The following is a 22,544-nucleotide window of genomic DNA, read 5'->3' as shown; positions in this document are numbered from 1 at the left end:
CATCAGCTAGCAAAATTAGCACTCCATTAAGTATGCTAGCACTGACCAAATGGGAGTAGATTACGTCAAAGCATTTGCACGCGCTGCTAACTAGACAATGATGCCACCGGCAAGTGCAAAAATGTATCGGTCAAGAGATTTTAAGGCCTTGAGTATGTCTTAAGTACAGACAACAGGTTTCTCCACAAGGTACAAGAAGATGTCCGTACACTGGAACCTTGGCCTTTAGTTTGATCTTTGACCCACAGACCAGTCAATGAGTACGGGTCAGGAAACCTCACCCCATTGCTAAGGGTTAGCTTGTCACTGTTAAGACAACTTCTGTTGGCGTCCAGATGGTCAAAAACGTTTCTGTTGTGAATTGACCGCTAACTAAATTTCTGGCGCCAATTGGGCTCCACCAACAAACCACGTCATCACTGTGTACAAACACAAAAATGGTCATTATAGTTTGCTACCTCTGGTATACTGAGTGACTCACCGAATGCTTTCATACCATTTCAGGTCAGCTAACTTTTCATTTGAATTCAGTAGGAGAAAAATGGCAGTCGGAGTACCTTTATCATGATAGTTGCAACTTTACTCTTTTGAGCGCAAGAAAAATATAACTTTTTGTGGCTCTAAAAACCCAGAGATATGTCAACATGCAGCAAAAAGTTTGTCTGGACAAAATATTTTCTTTTCTGAAGACAAAGTTGTCAAGTACAAATAAATCCAGAACAGTGCCAGTCATGAACCTCTGCAGCTCACTGAGCTCTTTTTCAAAAGCAAGCACCAGGAAATGGTTCACTTCTGTTCTTCCCCCTGGGCTCAGTTCTCTTCCTTCTCTGATTCTTTTGCCTCCTCCTGTCAAAAGCTCCTTTTTTTTTTTAGTTTTATTAAAGAGGGGCAAACATATGGGAGTTGAGCTGAAGAGCTTAAAATGTTGAGAGCCTAGAAAGTAGTTCTTATTCTTTGATTTTTCGTGGGGTTGACATTAAAACTTAACATTTAAACTTGTTATTCACGATAGTGCACCGTTTTTCTATTATGGAAATCACGTAACTGTTGAAATGGATCTTAAAACAGATCACATGCCGCTCATATCTAAAAACATATCTTTGGAGTGACGCTCTTATAAGCATTAAAAACCATTACATTTCCTTGCTTGCTTTGAAGCTAAGACTAGCTTGCATGCTATATCTGTGCTCTCAAGGGGAGAAGGCTTGTCTGTTGCATCATAAATGATCCTGAAATAGTATTCAAATGTAAAGTAGTGCCAACTCCCGAAATGAAATGGAGAAAGTGTGCAAAAGAACTTATCTGACACCGGCACCGTCTGGAGTTTATTTAAGGGATCAACTATGTGGCTGAAATGATTTTTCTCCCTGCTTTGTTTGCCGTCTCTTGGGAGAAGCAGTCTTGCTCTCTCGTTCATTTCCAGCGCTCTCAGTTTGGTTTGCAGAAGGTGAGCTGAGCCGCTTGGGATGGCCCAGAAGTCCATGCTGACGCAAACCTTTCAAGGAAGCCTTTTTTTAGTTCTCTGTGCGTGTGTGAAGGAATCGATCCATCGTGAGGTGTGTATTTGTGTGTTTGTGTATTTGTGTGTTTGTGTGTTTGTGTGCGGAAGATTGGTGCAGTTTTAATACAAAGGAAGCTTTACTTACTTAGCTCAAGGGTATTTAAACCACCTCAGAGTCATGATTAATTAAGTATGTTTCACTCAGAAATATACCCACCACCAGCACAAAGCACTGTGTGTTTAAATAATTTCTTCCCAAAAGCCTTAAACACTTAAAGCCTGGTAAAAAAATGATGATAAACTGCCACTTACAGCGACTGCTAATTTATCAAATGAAGACGTTTCACCAAAACATTTTGAGTCTTTTATAATTATTGAATAAGAAAATATTTGTAATGAGATCTTTGGACTTGTGGGACACAACCCTAATTTGATCTCATGGATTGTGACGATCTGCAGATGGAGCAGAAAACATGTCTATATTCAAGTAAATTCTTTTTATTTAGGCTACTTAGCTCAAGGAAATGACCCCGTCTTTATCTGGAACAGGCATCAATATGTGACAGGCCTTTAACTATTTTCAAACACAACTTGTGCACAGCAAAGCTGGGAAAGACGATACAATTGTAAATTTACAGTACACCACAATTTAACAGATTGAATCACAAATCACTGATTTAATCATGCTTTGTAAGAGAGCCGATGTATGCCAACCTGCTCAGTGCGGGGGAAGTGACTCCTGTTAATACGATCCCTGTCGAGTGCTGTGGCGCTGTGTAAACAAACAGCATGTCTTTAGATGTATACAGCATATGTTATAGCATCTCTAAAGCCAACACAAGCAGCAGAGTCATCCTCGTCCCTCACTGAGGTTTACATTTTCTTTAGTCTTCATCCAGATCAGCATGCAGTCAGACTCTGGCTACGTTCACACTGCAAGCCTTACTGCTCAATTCAGAGATCTTTGGCTTTTATTGTTTGGCTGTGCACATTGCTGCTAAAATGTGGCCTGGATCAGACACCTGTGGGAATCTACATGTGATTGGCCCAAACTGATTTGAAAAGGTCAGATTCCATGTGACCTGTGCTGTTCACACTGTCATAAAAAGTCAATTCAGATCTGAGTCACATAAGAGCAAAAAGAAAATCAGATTCAGGTCACTTTTGGCTGCAGTGTGAAGTCAGCCTATGAGAGGCAGTGATCACATTCTTTGAATGCAGACATGCTTATGATTCTCAAGCTGACCTTTAACCTTCTTTCTCCCACTATAACACATACTAGCATGATTTTTTAACAGATGTGGAATTTTTTACTTTTTTGTGTCTTGCCGTTTTTCTCCTTACTTTTGATCAGCAAACTATTTTAACACTGAATGCATAGGGACGTAAAAGTGAGACCTGGCTTTATTTGTCAAAACATGAGGCAACACCGGGCTACAAAAATGAACTGGGCCTTCAGTTGGGATTGGCTTTTATTTGAAGTTTTTTTTCGTTATTCTGAAAATAGTCAAAACCACCAAGTGCCTCTGTCCTTGAACAGCCACCAAAAAGTCGGAATGTAACCCGTGAATTTGGTGTGAAAGTCCTGCACTTTTTTAGGCGAGCGTTTACCACTTTGCAACTCCAGCACAGCGCTAGTTTTCAATCCAAAACCAATGCAGTTCAGCATTTTCAGTGCCCAGCGCCATGAACGCCAAAATGCCCTCGGCGTCAGCTCTATTTTGTCGCTGTCTGTCTGTGGACACAGGCCCGTATAGCTGAAGTAGTTCAATCACTGTAAAAGCGTTGTCTGGGAACATAATTGAGGCAGCAATTATGTTGTAATGTGTACCCAGCAAACCTGAAGAAAACAGTTTAGTATTATTAAATCTATAAGACACTACCTTCTGGGGATGAAGAATTCCACAAGTGCTTTTCTTTAGATGCTTCTTTAACGGTTTATACTGCTTCAGATTTATTTTCAGCCTCCCTTAGCTGTTGCTGAATATAAATGTCGTCTTTCGAGACTGCACTCTATCTGTCTTTGACCTTGACTCTTCAATGCATTCCAAAGAGCAGCATTAAAACAAACATGGAGATTAAATAATGGCAATATAAAAAATCCCTTTTTCAGCAAACAGTCCTGCAACCTTAAAGAGTTGGACCAATATTGTAAGTATGTTTGCATTCACCAAGGTCAACTCTATTTGTATTTACATTGTTTGGCCTTCAGGAGCACACTGCTAATGCCACATATTATGTTATATGGATGAGTGAACATGTTCACAGCCATTTTTTCCCCTGACTGCCAAGGAAAATGGTCTGTGAAACCTAATCCATCAATTATTCCCAGCTTTGATTCCCCCTCCCCCCCCCCCTTCTCCTTTTTCTCTCTCGTTTTGTCACATGCTTCAAATTGTGTCACTTCAGTGTGCACGGATCTTTTTTCCGCCTTGAGCCGAGCCGAATCAGCCGGAGAGAGAGCTATTGACACAGCAAAGCAAGAATCCAGCGCGAGGAGGAGCGCATCGACAAACACATTAGAAATTGGAAGTTAAAACAAAAATACGATGAAACCGTGCTGTGCAGATTACACTCTTCCTCAAACAGAGCTGGTGTGTGGAAGAGCTTATAAAAGCTTATAGATTTTTTATAGGTGGTATTAGCGAGTTAAGGCCAGGAGGGGAGCTGAGTCAGTGGTGTGGAAGAACAGAAAGCAGGTCACACGAGTTCAGTTTAATCTTCGACGCAGATTGATCAAACAGCGCGTTCTGTTCTGAGGAGGGGCGAATGTAGCCTTGCACATTTTCTGAATCATGTCTAGTGGTATAATTCCATATTCATGTAGAAGAAATGTTTGCGTATTCTTGAACTAACTTAAACAAGGATTGACGCGATTAATTAGGAAATTATGACTTTATTTGAACATGAACAAACATATGACTTTTAAGCCGTTTAAGCCGAGTGTACTGTATAATGCCACCTCCGCATCACAGCTTTTTAAAAAAAGGCAGCCTCATAATCAGCTGATATAAAATGCTTTCAATCTGTTTCCGGGTGCAGAGATGGAGGTGATAGTAAAAAAGGGAGTCTGGCGGGAGAAAATTGTGAGAACTCGGAGATCAAAGCAGAAAGAGATAGATGGTTAAGATGAAAGGTGGTTTATAAGATAAAGAGTTCATCCCCTTTCCATCCCAAAATACTTTCCCCCGTGAAATGATTTTCTCAAATATGGGAATATCAGTGATTCAGATGTGATCTTCTCCGCTATTCTTCCTCCCCTAAAGGTATTAACACATGATTGGTCGTGTGGGGATTGATGTCAGTTATTTATGTGCCCGTGCAATCTCAACAACTGTTTCATCATCCGCCCTGTATGGCATTAGCTGTCCTTGAATAGATCTCCTTTGGGTTAGAAGAACAGTGAACAGGTAACATGGAAGGTTACTAAACCAACCACAAATGCTGTTACAACATTTATCAAACTGTGTCATTAGTACCATAACTTTAAACGGTTTGAGGAAATATTCTTAAAAAACCATCTACTATATTTGTGCTATGAATATGAAGACAAAAGGGAAGCCTGTTAGCCTAGGATAGCATAGCATAGCATAAAGACCTCAAAAATGAAAAGCCTGATCTCCTTCTAACGGGCTCCTGTCAAGCTACTTGTGAAGATTTCAGACTATTAGACATGAAATAATGATCAATTGTATACTTTTTGGGGTTCTGGATAGCCTAGCGGTTTCAGTACATCTCCATGTACAGAGGCTATAGGTTCGACGCTCAATGTCAACACTTTCCCACATGTCACCCTCCACTCTCTCACAGTCTATTTGGTAAAGATCAGGCAAAATGTCTGCTTGGTTACGTTTACTACCTCACTCAAGAGTTCTGCCTCTGAGCATGTTTTTGTGCCTCGGCCACACTGGACGACATCAAAGTCCTGGTGTCTCTCGTCATGACGACGCTGAAGTTTCTATGTCTGCATGAGACATCGAGGCACGCGTGAGAGCATGTTCGATGCACTCGATTATGCTAAGCTAGCTGTTTGCACTAGCTCGATATCTAGCGTGCAGTCATGAGGCATGTGCAAGCGATCATTCCCCAAAATACTGAACTCTCCCCTTTCAGGATCTATTTCCTGTGAATAAAGCTGTACACCTAATTATTCAAATATCCTCAAAATGTACAAATCTAGTGTTTTTTTTTACATCAAATATACCAGTGTTAAGCCAACAAGGTCAACATGTCGTAATATTAGAGGTTCCATGCCAAAATACAAACACTAGTGATGTGTTCCCCAGACCTAATCACGTTTGTGTACATTTGCTGTAAATTTTCATCATGTAAATAAAATTAAACAAAATAAGCAACACAATTGATCGCGGTCTATTAAAGCCGTTTTTATCCCCTGTCCTGGGGAACACACTCCCTTTATCAGAGCAAACATTGGGGCTCTGTTGTCTCCAACGCTCACACTAATCTGTGTCCCCTCAGAGATGGTCTGTGTTCTCCACCTATTAAAAACAGCCACAGCGGTGCCGTGGTCGTTAAGGCAGAACAATTAGAAGACGCATTAACAATGGGAATTAATTTGCTGTCATACCCTCCCTGTGCTGTCTGCTTTTTTGTTGCTGTCGAGTACCTCCCCAAACATCCCTCTAGAAACCTCTTTCTTTCTGCCTCGGCTCGGTTTCAACCTTCAATCTGGGATTGAAGTGTTCTTGAGGTGAACCAGCCCCTCAGAGAGGCACAGAAGAAGACATTCAGGTCTCCTTGTTTTCTCTGTGCACTCCTGAGGGACCGACAGGGGGGGAAACATAAAAAGACAAGGTCAGGGAGATGGACTACAGCGCAGAAGATTGAAAGTCAGCAGAGGGGTGATAAAGGATGGAGGGGTGGCTGCAGCTGGGAACATCAGCCCCTGCTTCATCATCTTTAAGTCTCACCTTTCTTCACCGTGTTACCAGGGATACAGAGAGCCGCTGCCTTTTTTTTTTTTTTTTACAGGCTAGAGGGTCATTTAGCAAATTCTTCTCTTGCATAATACGCGGTGCCTGTAAGACCCTAAATAGGGGGATGGGGAGCAGTAGAGAGTGATGAAAAATCAGTGTAAAAGGGGACAGAAGGAGAGGAGCGGGGGAGGGGAAGACTGAGATTGATGAAGCCTGAGAAGTAAGAATGTGAAGCAGTTTGAAAGGGAGGACACACTGATGGAGCGAGGAAGGCAAAAGCACTCGTGGGTTTCTCACATGAACATTAACATTTAATATCCTGCTCTTTCCTCTCTACATTTCAGTATCACCTTAGCTTGAGACTTTACATCTGAACTCTGTTTCAAATAATAAGGGAATGTACTCAAATGCTTTGACGCATGAGTAGCACACTTGATGCTTTCACCATCCTTTAGGTTATTTTTTTCTTTAGGGTTGGATGCAAGGACAGGTTTATAAATTGTTTTCCTTTAGTCTGACTGTAATTGAATTCAATCGGTATAACAGCACTTCTGAGTCATACTTGAAGAGGAAAGGTGATAGTTTGCAACGCTTCATTGCACACATCATTTTGTAGAGTTGAAGACTTAAATCGATTTTTGTACCTTTGCTGGAAGGGAGTTATTACCTCAAAAATCTAAGTATTTATCACAGAGTGATTTTTGTAAGAATTCAGTTCTTCCAATTCCAAGGACATGCTAACAATGACTACTGACTAAAACCAGTACTCATCGGTTCAAGCTTAAAAGGGTCAAATTTAGCTGCATTTCATCGTCATGATTAAACGATGTTGGGCGCTGAGGCCTGATTGGTTAGTGCGCGACCTATGTGCGGAGGCTGTGGTCCTCAAGTTCTGGACCGACCTGTAGCTCCTTTCCTGGGTTTTTTATCTAATAGTTGGACCAAAGTTTATTAAAAAAAATATAGAAATTTGTATGAGTCCATTCAGAAAGTATCCTTTTCTTAGCTTTCTGAAAAGCCAGATTTCTCATGTTCCTTGTCAAAACCTTGTGTACATTATTGCTGCTGTTTCAGATTTTCCATTCTTACTTGAGGTGACTAAAGGCCACAGTGTCATTCAGGAGTAATTCAGGTAGTGTATCAAGTTGAGTAAGACTAAGCACATATGACTAGATCATAAGCACAGATACCGGGGTTTGGGGGGGGGGATTCTTTCTTTGATATAAGGTTTTCATCTTTCCAGAAGCAGACACATTCATGCAAAGTCAGCCAGTCTCTTACTGTCTCTGTCCATTGTGCTGGCTCATCCACTCTCTGTCTGTGTCTCTCTCTGTGGTGCTGAAACCGTCTCTTTGTGTCTATCTCCATGGTGATGAAAGCAGCTCTCGTTCTCTGCATCTCCATGTTATCATCACTTTCAGATCATCTGAATACAGACAAACTTGAAAAAAGCAAGTGATGCACATGAAATGTGGCCCATAACTTCAACTACAGCTTCAATTCCATTTTTTTTTCTGAAGTCCTTTTCATTTCAGAATAAAAGACGGTGATAACACTCTGCTTTTAAGATGACACACACATTGCACTCTGCATTCATATTCGCTTTTTAAGTGAACAAATCACATAATCACATTCAGTGGTACTCATTAAACACCATGGGTGTACTGAAATGACCTTTATGTATTTTATACTTAATGGGGGGGGGGGGGGGCAATGCTTTTACAATTCTGGACCGTGTCTTAAAATAATTTGTATTCTATTATTTTGTTTCTACAGCAACCAAACAGTGCTTCACCAGTTCTGCTGCCCCGCCCCCGAAGCCCCCGAGGGGGAAACCTCGACCGCCTGTGTCCCCAGGTAAGACAACTGCATCTTTTTTCACACCTGCACAACTATTTTTATTTATCTATTCTGAACGACTTAGTTTTTATTTCTGTAAATTTCGATTGCAGCCACTTATCATGCATCCAGTTATTAGCGGTGCTGCAGTAGCTACTTTAGGTGACACAACTACCCCAGGAGTGTTTTCTAAGTTGAAGTGGTTGTAAGTGCTTCATCTGAATCCATTTCCCTTCATGATAACAAAAAATAAAATAAGAGGGGGGACTTCTTTCTACTTGGCTTGGGTTTTGGGTCATGTTGAGGCAAAAAAGGATTGTTTCCTATGTGAATCAGAGGCTTGCTGGATTTGTTAGAGCCATGTTGTTTGAGATAAATCCTCTGGGATACAGTACTAAAACCCCAATCAATCAAATCAAGACTCTGTTTCTTGGACAAGGGTCAAGTCCTTGGATGAGATTTCGGCATGAAAATTGAGTAAAAGGGAAAATATTAAACTGAGTTCAGCAAGAAAAGCAGACAGATTATGCTGTCATATATCGACGTTGGTGCTAGAGCTAAAGCTTCCAACTGGAAATCCAACTGTTTAAAAATTACCTGCAGAAATATTCCAAACTTCTTTTTGATTCTCTTTTTTTTTTTCAAATCAAATTTTCACTTCAAAAATGAAAAAGCTAAAATTATAGTTTTCAGCCAAGGTCCTGGGGAATATCAAAATAAAACAACTAATAATTGGTTGCTGTAATGCCTTTTGTAAGATGGAGTGTAAAAATTGATAGTGTAGAATAGGCAATGTCCAAAAAATACAGAGTTAGATAAGCAAGAACAAAAGTGGAATAATGAAAGCTTTGGATGAGCGATTACCTTGCCCCCTTTCAAGCAGGAATCGACAGCACAAAACGTTATGTTTACCTCCTGCTTTTGTTTACCCAGGAGCCCTCTGCCAGCAGAGTTTCACTGCAAATTATGGCATTTATCAGTTGCAATTAAGCCATCCGCCCCCAAAATGGTTTGTTTGTTGTTGACTGCACGTTCTGCAGGATTGTTCTGCTGCATTGTCTGAACTTGGCAGAAAGTAGTGGTGTAGCAAATTGATGGCTAATCGAAACCCCCCCACGGCACAGGACATTGTAAGAGGCAGAAGCCTTTAAGTGGCAAAATCAAACTTTATACCACCTCAGCGGGCCGTGTTGTATTGAATGACAAACAGGAAGAGAGTAAGGGACGGAAAAATCCAAGTTGAAAAGGATTGCAGTGAACTGTTATTATTGTCTTTGCCACTTGCAAAAAGTGATTTATCAGAAGAAAACAATTGTTGATGGTGACAGACTCAAAACCCAAGTCCCAAAAGAATCTGTATTCATAAAATTCACTTCTTGTCTCTGTTAAATAGGTGTTGGAAAGTCCAGAGAGAGAGGCAGCAGTTAAAATCGAATGAGAGTGACTTTCAAAAAATCAAAGCTGGAGGGGGGAAATTGGAAAGGTAGAGCAAAAAAATAAATAAAAAGACAAGAATCGATCGGAGTTCAGCAACTTGAACTTCTCTTAATGGAAGCTGTTTGGTGCTGTTGTGTTTCGTGATTGCTCTGTGCTTAGGGACCATTTGCCAAAAGGTACAAACAAAGTGCACAACAGAGGGTCCTCGCTAAGTTGTCAACCCCTCCAGCCCCCCCCCCCACCTCGAAACACAAACCCCACCCCCTCACCACCCGTACCCCGCCTAGCTCTGAAGCAAAAACCACTTCAAAGAGGACGACTCTCTGGGGCCGAGACAGAAAGCAGCTTGTGGTTTTGTCTTTTTTTTCGTTTTCGTTTTGTTCTTGTTGCGTCTTTTATCTCTTTTTGAAAGCTGTATTCCGTTGTTGATTTTCTGTACTTCCGCATTGTTGTCAGTGATTTGTTGATCATTTACTCACGTGGCATCACCGCATTACGTCACAGCGACATAACTCCACACCGCACCCACACCTCATTGCATTCATCTTCATTCATTGGTCACTTCATTCGGGCTTGTCTCTCCACTGTGGTCACGTTAAGTTTGAAAGAGTCATGTATGAATATTACCATGTAACAAAAAGTGTAATCTCTGCAATGTAAAGCTACCATAATGCATTGATGTGTGTACTGTAGGGTCTTTCCCATTCTGGAAACTGGTGAGCCTTCTTGTTGACACATGTAATGCATCTGTGTTCATGTGAAAAAAAAAAAAGTTCTTATCATGTTGCATGCTTTGGCTTGGCAGTGATCAGAACATAGCTCCCTGTCTGTCTGTGTGTGTGTGTGTGTGTGTGTGTGTGTGTGTGTGTGTTAATGTACAAGTGTGCGCTGGTGTGTACACATAGCATATGTTTTTTTTTCAAACTCCAGGAAAACACACAGCCCTGTGCACTCCACCAGATCATTGGGGAATCCATGATGATAGGCAGGCTGAAGGAGCTGAGTGAGTCACGTCACCCAAACGGAACCTGAGGCTTTGGTTGCCTTGTCTTTATTTTCAGACTTTTAGCGAAGTCATTTTTCACTTTTAAACAGTGTTAGATTTCTGGAAAAAACACTCTTCTGACAGGAATGTTTGATAGTGGTATTTTGCATCAGCTTTTTGAAGAGTTGCAAATTGCAGCATCTCTTCAAAAAGGACAACACCAGACAAACAGTTGAAAAGTCAAATTTGTGCATTTGCGACACCTGACTTCCACGAGGGATTTGTATAAACAAAGACTTCAACAGCTAATTTTATAACTGTAATACTTGGTGAAAAACCTGAGCCAATTTTCCAGTTGTCTACAGTCGCCATAACGCCTTGGGATATACGTTAAGAGGACGAGAATGTGGCTAAGGATGCATTTTAGTTACATTGTATGTCACATCTTGAGTCCTGTTCTTAATGTAAGCGTCTTTCTTTGACATTTCATTATTTATCTCGCCCAATGACAGCTGGGATCAGCTCCAGCCCCCCTGTGACCCCGGTGATAAAAGCAGTATAGATAATGGATGGATGGATTCCATTATTTAGCATTATTAAAAGTATGTTGAATGAATAATAATAATGCACCCGTAGATGTACAGACAATAACCACCAGACTACTCTCAAAAACATGATATAATTCAAAGGCCTTTTCAGGAGCTTTATGGAGTGTTTTTATTTTTTATTTTAAAGTGTTGAACAACACAGTTCATGATATCTCTAGCAGCAGTCTTTAAATATGTTTATCACATCTGTGTTCATTATTTATTTAGTTCAGGCTTGCATTTTGCTGTTCATACAACTTTAAATCATTTTAAAGCACAAAACCTACTAAAGCCAAAAAGTGACTGAAACGTGTTTTCTAGCATGACTGAATGAAGAAAGGGTCATCAGTAAAGGTCATCAAAGTGTGAGCTTCCATAAGAACTTAGTGTACTAATCTGAAGCCGGCCCTGCTTTTGGTTTATATCCGTCTGTACCTGGGGAGCTTTTATCCCATCAGTTAGGAAGCAGGAAACAAGCAGGCAACACAGTGCGTGTGGGATCATTTAAATGAGAAGGAAACGGGAAGATATGAACTGAAAAAAAAAAAAAAAAAAAAAAAGACGTGAGGATTTCACTGTCACATATAATGAGGACCCTGCGGAGGCTGGAAACTCACCCCGACAGTTTGGTCACTCTTGCCGGTCTTAAAGGGGGCACCGGAGGGTTTAGAGACTATAGGGGATCTGAATTTTAGGGTCACCAAGTCAGGTCCATAATCACTCATGGAAGGGGCTGATTGTGGGGGGTGGTCACAGCCTTTCAATTAGTCGTTCATCTTCTGCTGACGTCTGCTGAAGTGGATCTCAGGAGTTGCGTTGCTTTTCTTGCAGCGGCTTTGGGGACCTAAAGTTTCACATTTTGCTTCGCGATAAAGCTGTGGTCAGCGTTCAGAGTATTGTAGCACGGATAATGGCAGAGGAAAAGAGCTATAAATACTATAAGACACTTTGGATGATAGCTTGTGGGCAAGTTTCAGGTGGGTATATTACTGTTCAAATGGCTGCTGTTTGTTTAGTATCTCTTCAGGTGTCCTCTCTTTGAACCAAATAATATTCTCCACCCTTGATGGTGACATGAGAGCAATTGGTGAAATGGATTTATGTAAGTCCATATGATGTACATACACGTGTTCAGTGAACTCATTCAATCTGATTTGGACTGGACCCCAGGATCTTAGTAACTATTCAGTGTTGTAGCATACGAAGACATAACAAGAAACAGCATCTGCTTGCTCTCCCTTCAGAGGATGACGTAAATGACCAAAGCAAACTATACTGACCTTGCTAACTTCTTAGGGTTACCAGGAGGTAGAGATGCATGGGGGGCACCCACAGACAATGTGTGCTAAAGCTTTATCTGAAAAGCAAAGCGTTAAATACTCCATTCTTTACACTGCAGCACGGCAAATGGCAATGGGAGATTTTAACTTGAGACTCAGAAATGAACTGGAGCGCAACATCTACAGGTCAAAACTGCTGATGCAATTATTAACTAATATTCGTACTTTGTCCAATTAGGTAACAACTTTAGTCACAATATGCTGTCCCTGAACTTCATGCAACAAACGTACTTAAGTCAAGTGTTAAAGTAAAACAGTTCTCCTTCATGGCTGAGTCATCCTGGTCTCATCATGATGGAGCTGATTGGATAGTAAAGACCATTATTTTATTTTAGTCTCAGAGCTAAAATCAAACTGACCAGTCAGCCTTTGGCAGGTGACAGCGCAAATTGTTGGCATGATACTAGAGCGCTCTCGGCTCTTCAGCTGCCAAAACCGAGTGCTTTCCGCCACATGCTCACAGTGCACACAAATAAACTGACATCTTGCACACCATCTGAAACAATCTCTTAAATAAGTCCTCCCGTCTGACAAGTGACAGGCTCACACACATACACGCACACCAATGCCTTAATAAGGTATGCTATTATGAGACTATCAGAAAGAATTACCACATCTTATTTCTGGGGTTAGGGTTTGCTGCCCGGCAGGAAAAATATTCATCTACAAGATAAAAGAACGATTTGTAGGTACATTTTGACTTGTATATTTAGAATAAATTAATTGTGATCTTCATTTTCGGATTAAAGTTTACAACCTTTAATTTGATGAAATGCTATAAACTCTAAAGTAGAGGAAGGATTACTGACTTTATCTGCAAAAGCACATGACGTAAGAGATCTGTATAGAAAAAAAGAATTCATTCACATTCGGTTAGATTTAAGACTTAGTAGGCTTGTGCTGTAATTTGTATCTGGTCCTGAAGAGCATCCTTGATCGTAAATGCTTTTTAAATTGTTGATTGTGTCGTATGTGGTTAAGATGAGTCCTTGGCGCCTTAAGAGATCACAAGTTGGAGAATGATGGTGTGTCTGCAGGAAATTAAATCACCACTGGTCATGGCACGAGTAGACAGCTGTGTCGGCTCGCCGAGACACCTTTTTCTCAAATTAATCACAGGAATTAATAATAAACCACACTAATGAGTTGAGTCATGCTGTCTGACAAATGCAAAGGGGACGTGGGATGAATAAGGACACAGCTGGAAATGCCTTTTCACTTTGGGGAGCAGCAGAGACAAGTGGAGGATTCTTGCTGCTGGGGAGACTGTCAGAACTACAGGGACCATGATGCATTAAGACAGATGGAGGAATCGATAGAATGATTGATCTATTCTGTTGGAGGACATTCAGGGGCATGTTGGGAAAGTGTGCCTGGAGCTTTTTTTTTTTTTTTTTGTCATTCAGGACCTGCCTTAGAGATGTGCAAACACACAAATACATGCCTTTATAACCAACAGGGGACCATCACTCTAAATCAACAAAACAGGGACCACTATATTTTTCACCCCAAGTACACCTGCAAGTATCCGTTTTTAAAAGTATGGAAAGAAAATGCCCAGATGGAGCAGTCTTTGTCTACATATCAAAGTAGGGGACAGCACACACACACACACACACACACACACCTACTCACTGTACAGAGACTAAGTGCAAGATCACGTCTCCTTTTTGTCCTCACACCAGCAGACACCGAGCATCAGTCTCACCTGAGCATCGCAAATTGAATTTCACACGAGTGGTTTCCTTAATCACAGTTCTGTACATTTCCGTCACCTCTCCAACCCATGATTTAATATTTGTCCTCATCTGCCTCTCTCGGTGCTGCGTAGCGTAGTCGTGCTATCATGCTGCCTCAGCTGGAGAGAGTGACCTTGTCAGCTTGCTTCTCTGTTGTCATGGGAACAGAGGGCACAACAGGAAGATATGGCGTTGTGTCCATAGACTGTCTGTTGGGAGATAGGCATGTCACGTGTGCTCATGTATTGAGACATTTTTTTATTTCATTTATCTGTCATTTTTATATTTGCACAGCCATCTGTTATTTTTGTTTATCTCTCTGTTGTCTACATTCAATTGGCTTAAAATGTTTGTCTCTTAGCCAATTGAAGGAGTGTTAACAACCTCAGGGTTCCGACCATTGAGCTATTGGTTTTGTTCAAGCTCACTCCAATTTAAACACATCCAATGGGATTTGAGTTGCCTAAATTTACTTAAAAATTGAAATCAGCCCTCACACTCACACTCTCCTTTTATTCCTTGGAAATTCCTCTGAGTAATTTCTAATCAAAGTGATGCTCTGACTAATGTATTATCACCCTCAGGCCTGGTGTATGCAAGACGTTTACCAAAGAACACCGACGCCAAATTTTCTCAAATAACTCCTTTGTTCTTTTTTAATAAAAAGGTAGACCTAAAGAAACTTCACTTCCTACATACATTGCTGTGCTGCATGTCTGTGGTGTCATGTCAGCCCATGTCCCTCTTCAGCAGAACACTGGTACAGTGTGAACGTCAAATGTTCAGATCTAAGAGCCTCCCCTCCTCATCGCTCTCCGTTCTGCAGCTTATCTCAGCATTGTGAAGCAAGCAGAGGGTTTTATTACAGAGGAGATTTAATAAAAGCACAACATTTTGATGACTTCGCTGTAGCATCTCTAGTGTGTATGCACTTTCAAATGTTCTGTGTGAGTCTCAGTATCAGCACTCTTTTAAGTTTCAGCCTCTGTATAAATGCCAGCGCCTGGCTCTTAGATCTACTTTGACACATACAAAGTGCTGTTAACGGCAGCATGACGGCTGTGTGTAGTATATCTTTATCTTTAAAGGGGCAGTCCACTGATTTAAGTCAAACTCTGAATCTGTGTCGTATGGATTGCTGCTAAGCACGTTGTTTCATGTATTCTGCGGCATGTCAAGAATGTAACCCCTAATGATTGCAACATCCCCAGGGTTGACATTAATAGTACATAATAGTGTGCCAATATTGATGCTATATGAAGGATATATTGTTATGTAATCCAAACTACAGGAAAGGCAGGTGATAAGTAAAACATGAAATGCTAAATGCCTGCAATTTTTCTGTGTTTGAGTTTTCTCTTTACATATATCTAACATTGCACAAAGTGACCCAACAGATTTGGTCATTTAACTGACTCACTTGTCCCAGGAGACACATCTACTCCCATAATATACCCCCAGATATGCTCCAGAAAGTAATAAATCCTAAATTCAGCAATACTAAGACTTGGATGTTCTGCAGAGGCGGGCAGTTAAAAATGCTTGAAATGTCTAATGCATGCAGTTTTTATTGAGTCTAATGGTCATTTTTTATCCCTTATTGTACCGTGCTAAACAATGGGTTCTTGCCATTTCCAGGAACCTACTCCCTTTTCCCTAAAGTCACAGCCCGAGTTATGATATCCGTCGAAATATGCTGCAGGAATGCTTATTATGCATTCATAGCAATTCTACGCCCGAAGATTCACTGCAAGAAACAACAATAAATGTGGCTTTTCTGTAATGTTTTCCATTTTCAGAGAAAACGAGGGATCATTAGGAGCTGAAGTTCTTTTCCGAATATCGTCGTCTTTGTTCTCAGCCTGAATTAAGATCCTTCAATTTGCTAACAGCTCCGATTAATTCTGTGTCCCAGCTAAACCCAGCTTGCATGATTTCAGATAATCAAGATTGTACTCATTACGTCACATACACCTGCAAGCACACATAGACACAATGTGCCAAGGTTGAATTAATGATTTCCCTTTCCCCTCTTTTGTTCCTTTCCTCTGCTGCCTTTAATGGTCTGCCATCTTATTAGTCTTCATCATCTCAGGGGTATCTCAGAATACCCATAGTGCCTTTCTGCAGGCCAGTCAATAGCTGAACTGCTGCCTGACTGCGCTGCGATAAAATGTCCCCTGTGAGTAGGTGAGTGTTAGTGTATGCAAGAGGGAGTGTGAGCCAAGAAAAAGGGCATAATGTTCAGGGATACGTGTGTGTTTGTGTTTCTGCTCATCGTGTGTGGCTGTCCTACTATCTAAAACACCAGCAGCTCCACAAATGGACAAAATAACTCCCCTTTGGCCAGGAGGGGGTGCTAATGAGAGTCCTGGCAGTCAGAGACATCTGTCTGTCCACATGGTTGCTGCACATTTTGTCCTGACCTTTCTGCCTCTGGCCGTCAGCCAGAATTCTCATACTGTGTTCTTCTTATTAAGCTGTAAAAAAAAAGTCAATCAGTGCTGTTGTAAAATGTGGACCCCTTTCACCCACATCATTTTAGCCAGTGCCAATGTGTAATAGCATGCCTCATTATGGAAAAGACTCAAACCAAATGCCCCCAAAAGCAGGCATCTGGTACCCTCATTTGCCCTATCCATCGGCTCAAGAGGTAGCAAAGAGGGCAGAGATTGAGCTGTAAATCTCTTCTCAGTTCAAATGGAGGAAAGGATTAGCTTCAGTCCTCATGCTACATTTTGCAGTACAAGGCAGGTAACAGATGAGGCACCAAGGGTTAGAAATGTGCAACCTTTTAAATAATAATGACTCATAACTCTATTGTGTTGAATCATATTACACGTGTGTGCTATTATCTTTTGTTGTTTCCAAGGACAGACCATTGAGGTCGAGGGTTTCAATTGAGCTCCAATCATCTCCTCACCCAACAGTTTAAGATGCAGAATCTGAATAATCAAGCACCAATTATGTCTCTCACAAAAAACAGGCTTTGATATACTGGATATCTTTAAAGCTTGCTTTTAAGATAGTCCAAATTATTGATGTATATTGAACTAAATGTTTTGTGTTTTTTTTATTTTTTATATCTGTTCCTGGGTCAGTATAGCCTTTTGTTTGACTGTGCTAGTACATGTCACAACTGACCAAATTCAAACAGCATGCCGTTATATTTTTAAAGTGCTGTGTTCCAATTTTGTAAGTTGTGTAAATGTAAGGATGAAATCTGAAATGTCATCATAATTTAGACACTTCGAAATGTATCGGCATCTAAAGAAACAACTATCACTGAAAATCCAGAGGAATATCTGGCCATATGTAAAGTGACATGACATATTTGGGAACCGTTTAGCTTCCATCAGACGTCAGCTAATGTTCGAATTCAGCCACCTCCAAGGGAATGCCGACATAACCATTTGAAAGTGTTATATGACAGTATATAGGGTTGAAATCCTATTTGTTAACCGTTAGCTACCACCAGAAAACAACTAATGCTAGCATTCAACCACTTCATTGTTGTTCACTGTTGGGAAGGAAGTTTACACTTTTCTATCATATGGTGCAACACTCTCCAATCGTAACATCAGCATTTATCGACTTCTTAGCTAAGAAGTGGGTAAATAGCATTTGCTGTGATTTGTTTGCAGCTAAAGGGTTAAATATGTTCGTATGTATGGTCCTTTTCTTAATTCATGCCTGAAGCTAGTACAACACTTCAGGAACCTGAGAGTGAAAGATCACACTCAGAGATGGGTAATACAAGCAAAAGTGTGGAAATGTGTTTCATTTATCCTGCTTTACCTGCGAGTCATTGACACGCTGAACCAGGCTGCAATCTAAGGGGTACAGGCTGTTCCCTTACTGTTCCTTGAGAAGGGCCATTAGGTGTCCGTGGCATGGATGACACTGCCAGGTTTGGCGTTACATCACTAGGTAGAGTCCTTGTTCTGACAGCTCGCCAAAAAGCCTTGCCAACGGTAGATCAACGAGGAAATGAGTGGAGGGAAAGAGGTGGAGGAGGAGGATGAGGGAGAAAAAAAAAACTGCTGACAAGGCAACCTTACCTTCTGCTGTCGCCTCGCTCCCTGTAATGAGAACTAGGGGTGACGGAGAGGAGAGCGAGGGAGACGAAGGGAAGGAAGGAAGGAGCGTGGTCTGGGTTTAGATTGTGGAATGAAGACTGAGGGAACTTTGGAGTTTAATGATGAAGATACTTTGTTCCGACTCTCTTAAAAGTGATTCCATCTTCTTCCAAGTTTCAATTATGTGTGGGCAGAAATGAAGAGCGTATATGATAATAAAGTCTTATATAAAGGAAGATAAACCTATCCAAAATTAGCTCTTTGTGTCTCCTCATTACACTTAAATGAATGAACCACCTCCAGATGGTTAAATGCTAATGAAAGGAAATGTTTCCCAGCACATCTCGTTTTTACTCTGTCATGCTTTTGTGCACAGTGCGCAGCTGTTACCATGACTTTTACTCTTTTTTTTCTTTTTTTTTTTCCATGGTGAGTCATCGTCGCTGTGTTTATGTCAGGATGTGTCATTCCCTGTCTGTTTGAGCCTCCTTTTGAAGTGGTGATGGGCGGTCAAAAAGAGTTACTTGTTAAAAACGACCAGCGGGGCTAGACCAAAATACTATTTTTTTTTGTTACTTAAATTCAGGAGAGAAAAAGTAGCTGAAAGACCGTTAGTGACTCATGGTCCTTTTCAGTTAATGTAGCTTCTGTTTGCAGAACAAAGTTTTAATCTAATGTAATGTTTGAACGAACATTGTGGGTATGTGAATATACAGTAGTCTTTGCTAGGAGAGATTTATGTTCCAAAGAAACAGGTTAAAGAAGCACTGATGATAGCCCTTTATGGGTGTAAATTGTGAAAGAACTAACTCTGAAGTGTTGCTGTGTCCATGCAAAGTTAGCCGAACCTCATGGCAGATATTGTTACACTTTAATCTTTATTACTCGAAATGAAACACAAAAGTATATAATATACATTCAAAAGCTTAACTTTGCCCTGATGTTCAAATCTATTTCATGAGAAGCACTAGCTGCTCTGAATCTGCTCCTACATTGTCAGCAATGTTAGCTGACTCACTTTTATCTATGTCGTTACAAGTTTTCCCAGTCGGATGCAGACATTTTTATTCCCTTCACACCTTGATATGTCTTTTAAGTGGTGCATGTCATGTTGCCTCCGCTGACAAGATGTGCAGCGGTGGATATGCCACAGTGTCATCTTGTCTATAATGCTGTCACATCCTGTAGGGTTAAAATTGGTGTTGATGGACAGAAGACTGCACATGGTCTAGGGGGGGGGGGGGTCTAACACTATAGAGACCCGGGCCCAGGATCCCATTTGATCAGTTTGAACACAAAAGTACCGTACTCGGTTTCTGTGCACGAGTCCGCTTGAAGAGGTGGTCGAAAGAAAGATTAAACATGAAGGTCTACACGGGCGGGGGGATGGGCTCTCTTTCCAGGAGAAAAATCTTTCACATTACACTGAGATGTAATTGAATTTTCTTCTTCTCTTATCGTCCTGATGATGGGATAGCATATCCCCTCTTTCAGGAAGGGGCAATGGAAACACAATACAGGCCACCTCCTGACTTAACTTTATTTTTGCTGTAGAACAAACACACTGAAACAGGTTTTTTTTTTTTAAACCTTTCCTTTAAAAAGCAATTTCACCGATGAGGGGAGACTGATTTGCAGTATATGAGTGTGTATGAGCAAGGGGCTTGTGTGAGTCTGAGAACAGTGGCAGATAATGGAGAATGTGCCAAGGAGTGAATAGTGCCCCTCATGCCAAGCCATGTCTCTTGTGCGTCTCGGCTCCGTCGTAACAATAAACAACCTCCTGACGCCATTTTTTCTTTTCTTTTGCAGTGCCAAGTGCTGTAGACAAATGAACCCTATGGGAAGGGGAAATAAGTAACGCTACACTCCAAGTCAGCACACATAATCTAGTGAATGTCTCTTCCTGAAAAAATGACAGATTTAGTTGTTTGTAGAAACTGTTTTAAATGACTTGTGTTAACATTCAGTGCCAGCTGTTAGAAGGGTGGTATTCTTTTAGCCCAGCAAAATGAGAGTTAGCGTGTTGAAGGGTTTTGTAGTGCATATGGTGTTTTTAATGCATTGCATAGACAACAGGGTTTGCAGTGTGTGTTCTAATTTTCAATACGCTCTCATTCCTGACCCATCAAATATGGCAGCGTGGTCTGTAGCCCTCAGATAAGAAATAAATGGCGCTCCACAGAACAGCTCTGTACCTGGGTGGTGGAGGTGGCGTGGATATTGGGAATGAGAACCAACTGGTACGTAACTTGTGACTGTATAACGACTTACAAGCCTCTGGTCTTTTTTATATCTGAACTACCTGTTTCTTTGTTCATGTATTTGGATTCATGAAGCGATAACAAAGGCTGTCTCGTCTTTGGTAACCAAAGGAAACATTTGTAATGTACTTAACTGATATTCGTCCGAGGTGGTCTCATGGTCCCCCTTTGTTATTATTGTGTCGATCCAGTTGTGATTGGCTGCATTCGGCTACGTTGTGCTGAATCAGTGAATGAGTGTGTGTGTTTGAGTGTTTAAGAGTGTCAAGGCTCACTCTGGTGTGATGCACTGAAGAGCTTACAGTGTGTTTTATCAGATGCCAAATTTGCAGTCTTGTCCCATTATCTCCTTTTGAAACATGGATCAAACAGATCATTCTCTATGTACCGGATAGCTTCCACCCTGACAGTACACTTCATTAACTGACAGTATGAGTGAGTGAGTGAGTGAGTGAGTGAGTGAGTGAGTGAGTGAGTGAGTATAAGTAGACTCTTAAGGTTACTGATTGTGAATTGCAGAGTAAGGATGTGGATAGACGTTTTCCATTTCTGTTATATTGGCACTATTTTGACAAGGCAATACAGCAGAGTGCTTTAGAATCAGATTTGACTACAAATGTCACAGCTTTGCATTTTTCCCCCATAACGTTTAGATCATAAAATCCTTTTTTCATCACTTTTTATTCCTGAATATGTAGATAAAGCAAGAAAAAGAAACAGTATTGATGCCATGAGCGCAAGAGTTATAGTGCTGCTGGAGAAATTGTCAAGCCACAGCCCCTCCTGTTGTGTTGAACCTAAAGCCCAGAGCCCACAACTTTCTGGTGTAATTCAGTGTTAGCTCTCAATTCTATCTGATTGACCCACAATACAACACGTGTCTAGCACCAAACTGTATCCTTGAATTGGTAGAGATTTGTAGTATTCGACTAACAATGGCAAAGATGATCAAAACTTATAAATGATGTAGGTCTTTGTTTTTTGGATATTGTTTGCCCTATCCTATTCACAAAATACAGCTCGTTGCGTGCTTGATCTTCCTTTTTTTTATATCTCAGCCTATATTCCATTATTTCTGCCTGAATCATTCTATAATTTTGTATTTTTCCATCCCCCTCGCTTGTCTCTGCTCTATTTTTTTTTGGCCATAATCTCTCAGACAATCAGTTTCAGTACTGTATTGATAATCCTCTCTGAGCTCATCCTTATCCTCCATGCAGCCCAGTCATTCTTCAACTCACCTGGGAAATTTTTTCACTAGCAGCGCCTAGTTGATTTAAATATTTTTGCTGTCACCACCATCACTTTGAGCAGTTTCTTATCATTTTGCAGGACATGTCTCTGAGTCTTCCTGTTCCATTTCTAAATCTGTCTTTTCTGCGGCCTCATCCTATCTCTGTACCGTAACGATATATCACAGTCAGTTCCTGGATATTCTGAAACAAATTCCTGCTCACAAAGTAAATTTGAGCACCCTCTCTACTTGAGGATTAATGAAAAGCCTGAATTTATCTCCATGTCAGCACCAGCTGGTCATTGACGGCCATTTTGACCATCAGACTAGCTGTTTTCTATCTGTTAACCAGGCCATGGTTTGTACCTTAATCCTTAATCCGTCTGATTTTCCATCCATCTTTCTCACCTCACAGTTCAGTTTATGGTGGTGTTATAATAATAGATGTACCCAAGTCTAGTTGGAAAAACAACACACTAGCTAGATGCTTAAGTTGATGTTTCTTTCTATTGTAACATCTTTTGCTTGGATGTTTCAGTCGTGTAACTACTCCATATTTAGTAGTGAAGTTTTTTTTGCTAGCTTACTTATAATGGTACTAA

General features: G+C 40.8%; 1 protein-coding gene across 1 annotated transcript in view; it reads left to right on the top strand.

Annotated features, from left to right (window-relative positions):
- LOC132956251 (IQ motif and SEC7 domain-containing protein 3-like) overlaps positions 1 to 22,544 on the top strand; it is a 91,738-nt gene that overhangs the window by 10,520 nt on the left and 58,674 nt on the right. Inside the window, 1 exon segment of the mRNA XM_061029573.1 lies at positions 8,215 to 8,295. Coding sequence (XP_060885556.1) covers positions 8,215 to 8,295 — 81 coding nt within the window.

Source organism: Labrus mixtus, chromosome 22 (assembly GCF_963584025.1).
Source record: "Labrus mixtus chromosome 22, fLabMix1.1, whole genome shotgun sequence".
Classification (NCBI taxonomy): domain Eukaryota; kingdom Metazoa; phylum Chordata; class Actinopteri; order Labriformes; family Labridae; genus Labrus; species Labrus mixtus.
This window is presented reverse-complemented; position numbering and strand designations above follow the sequence as displayed.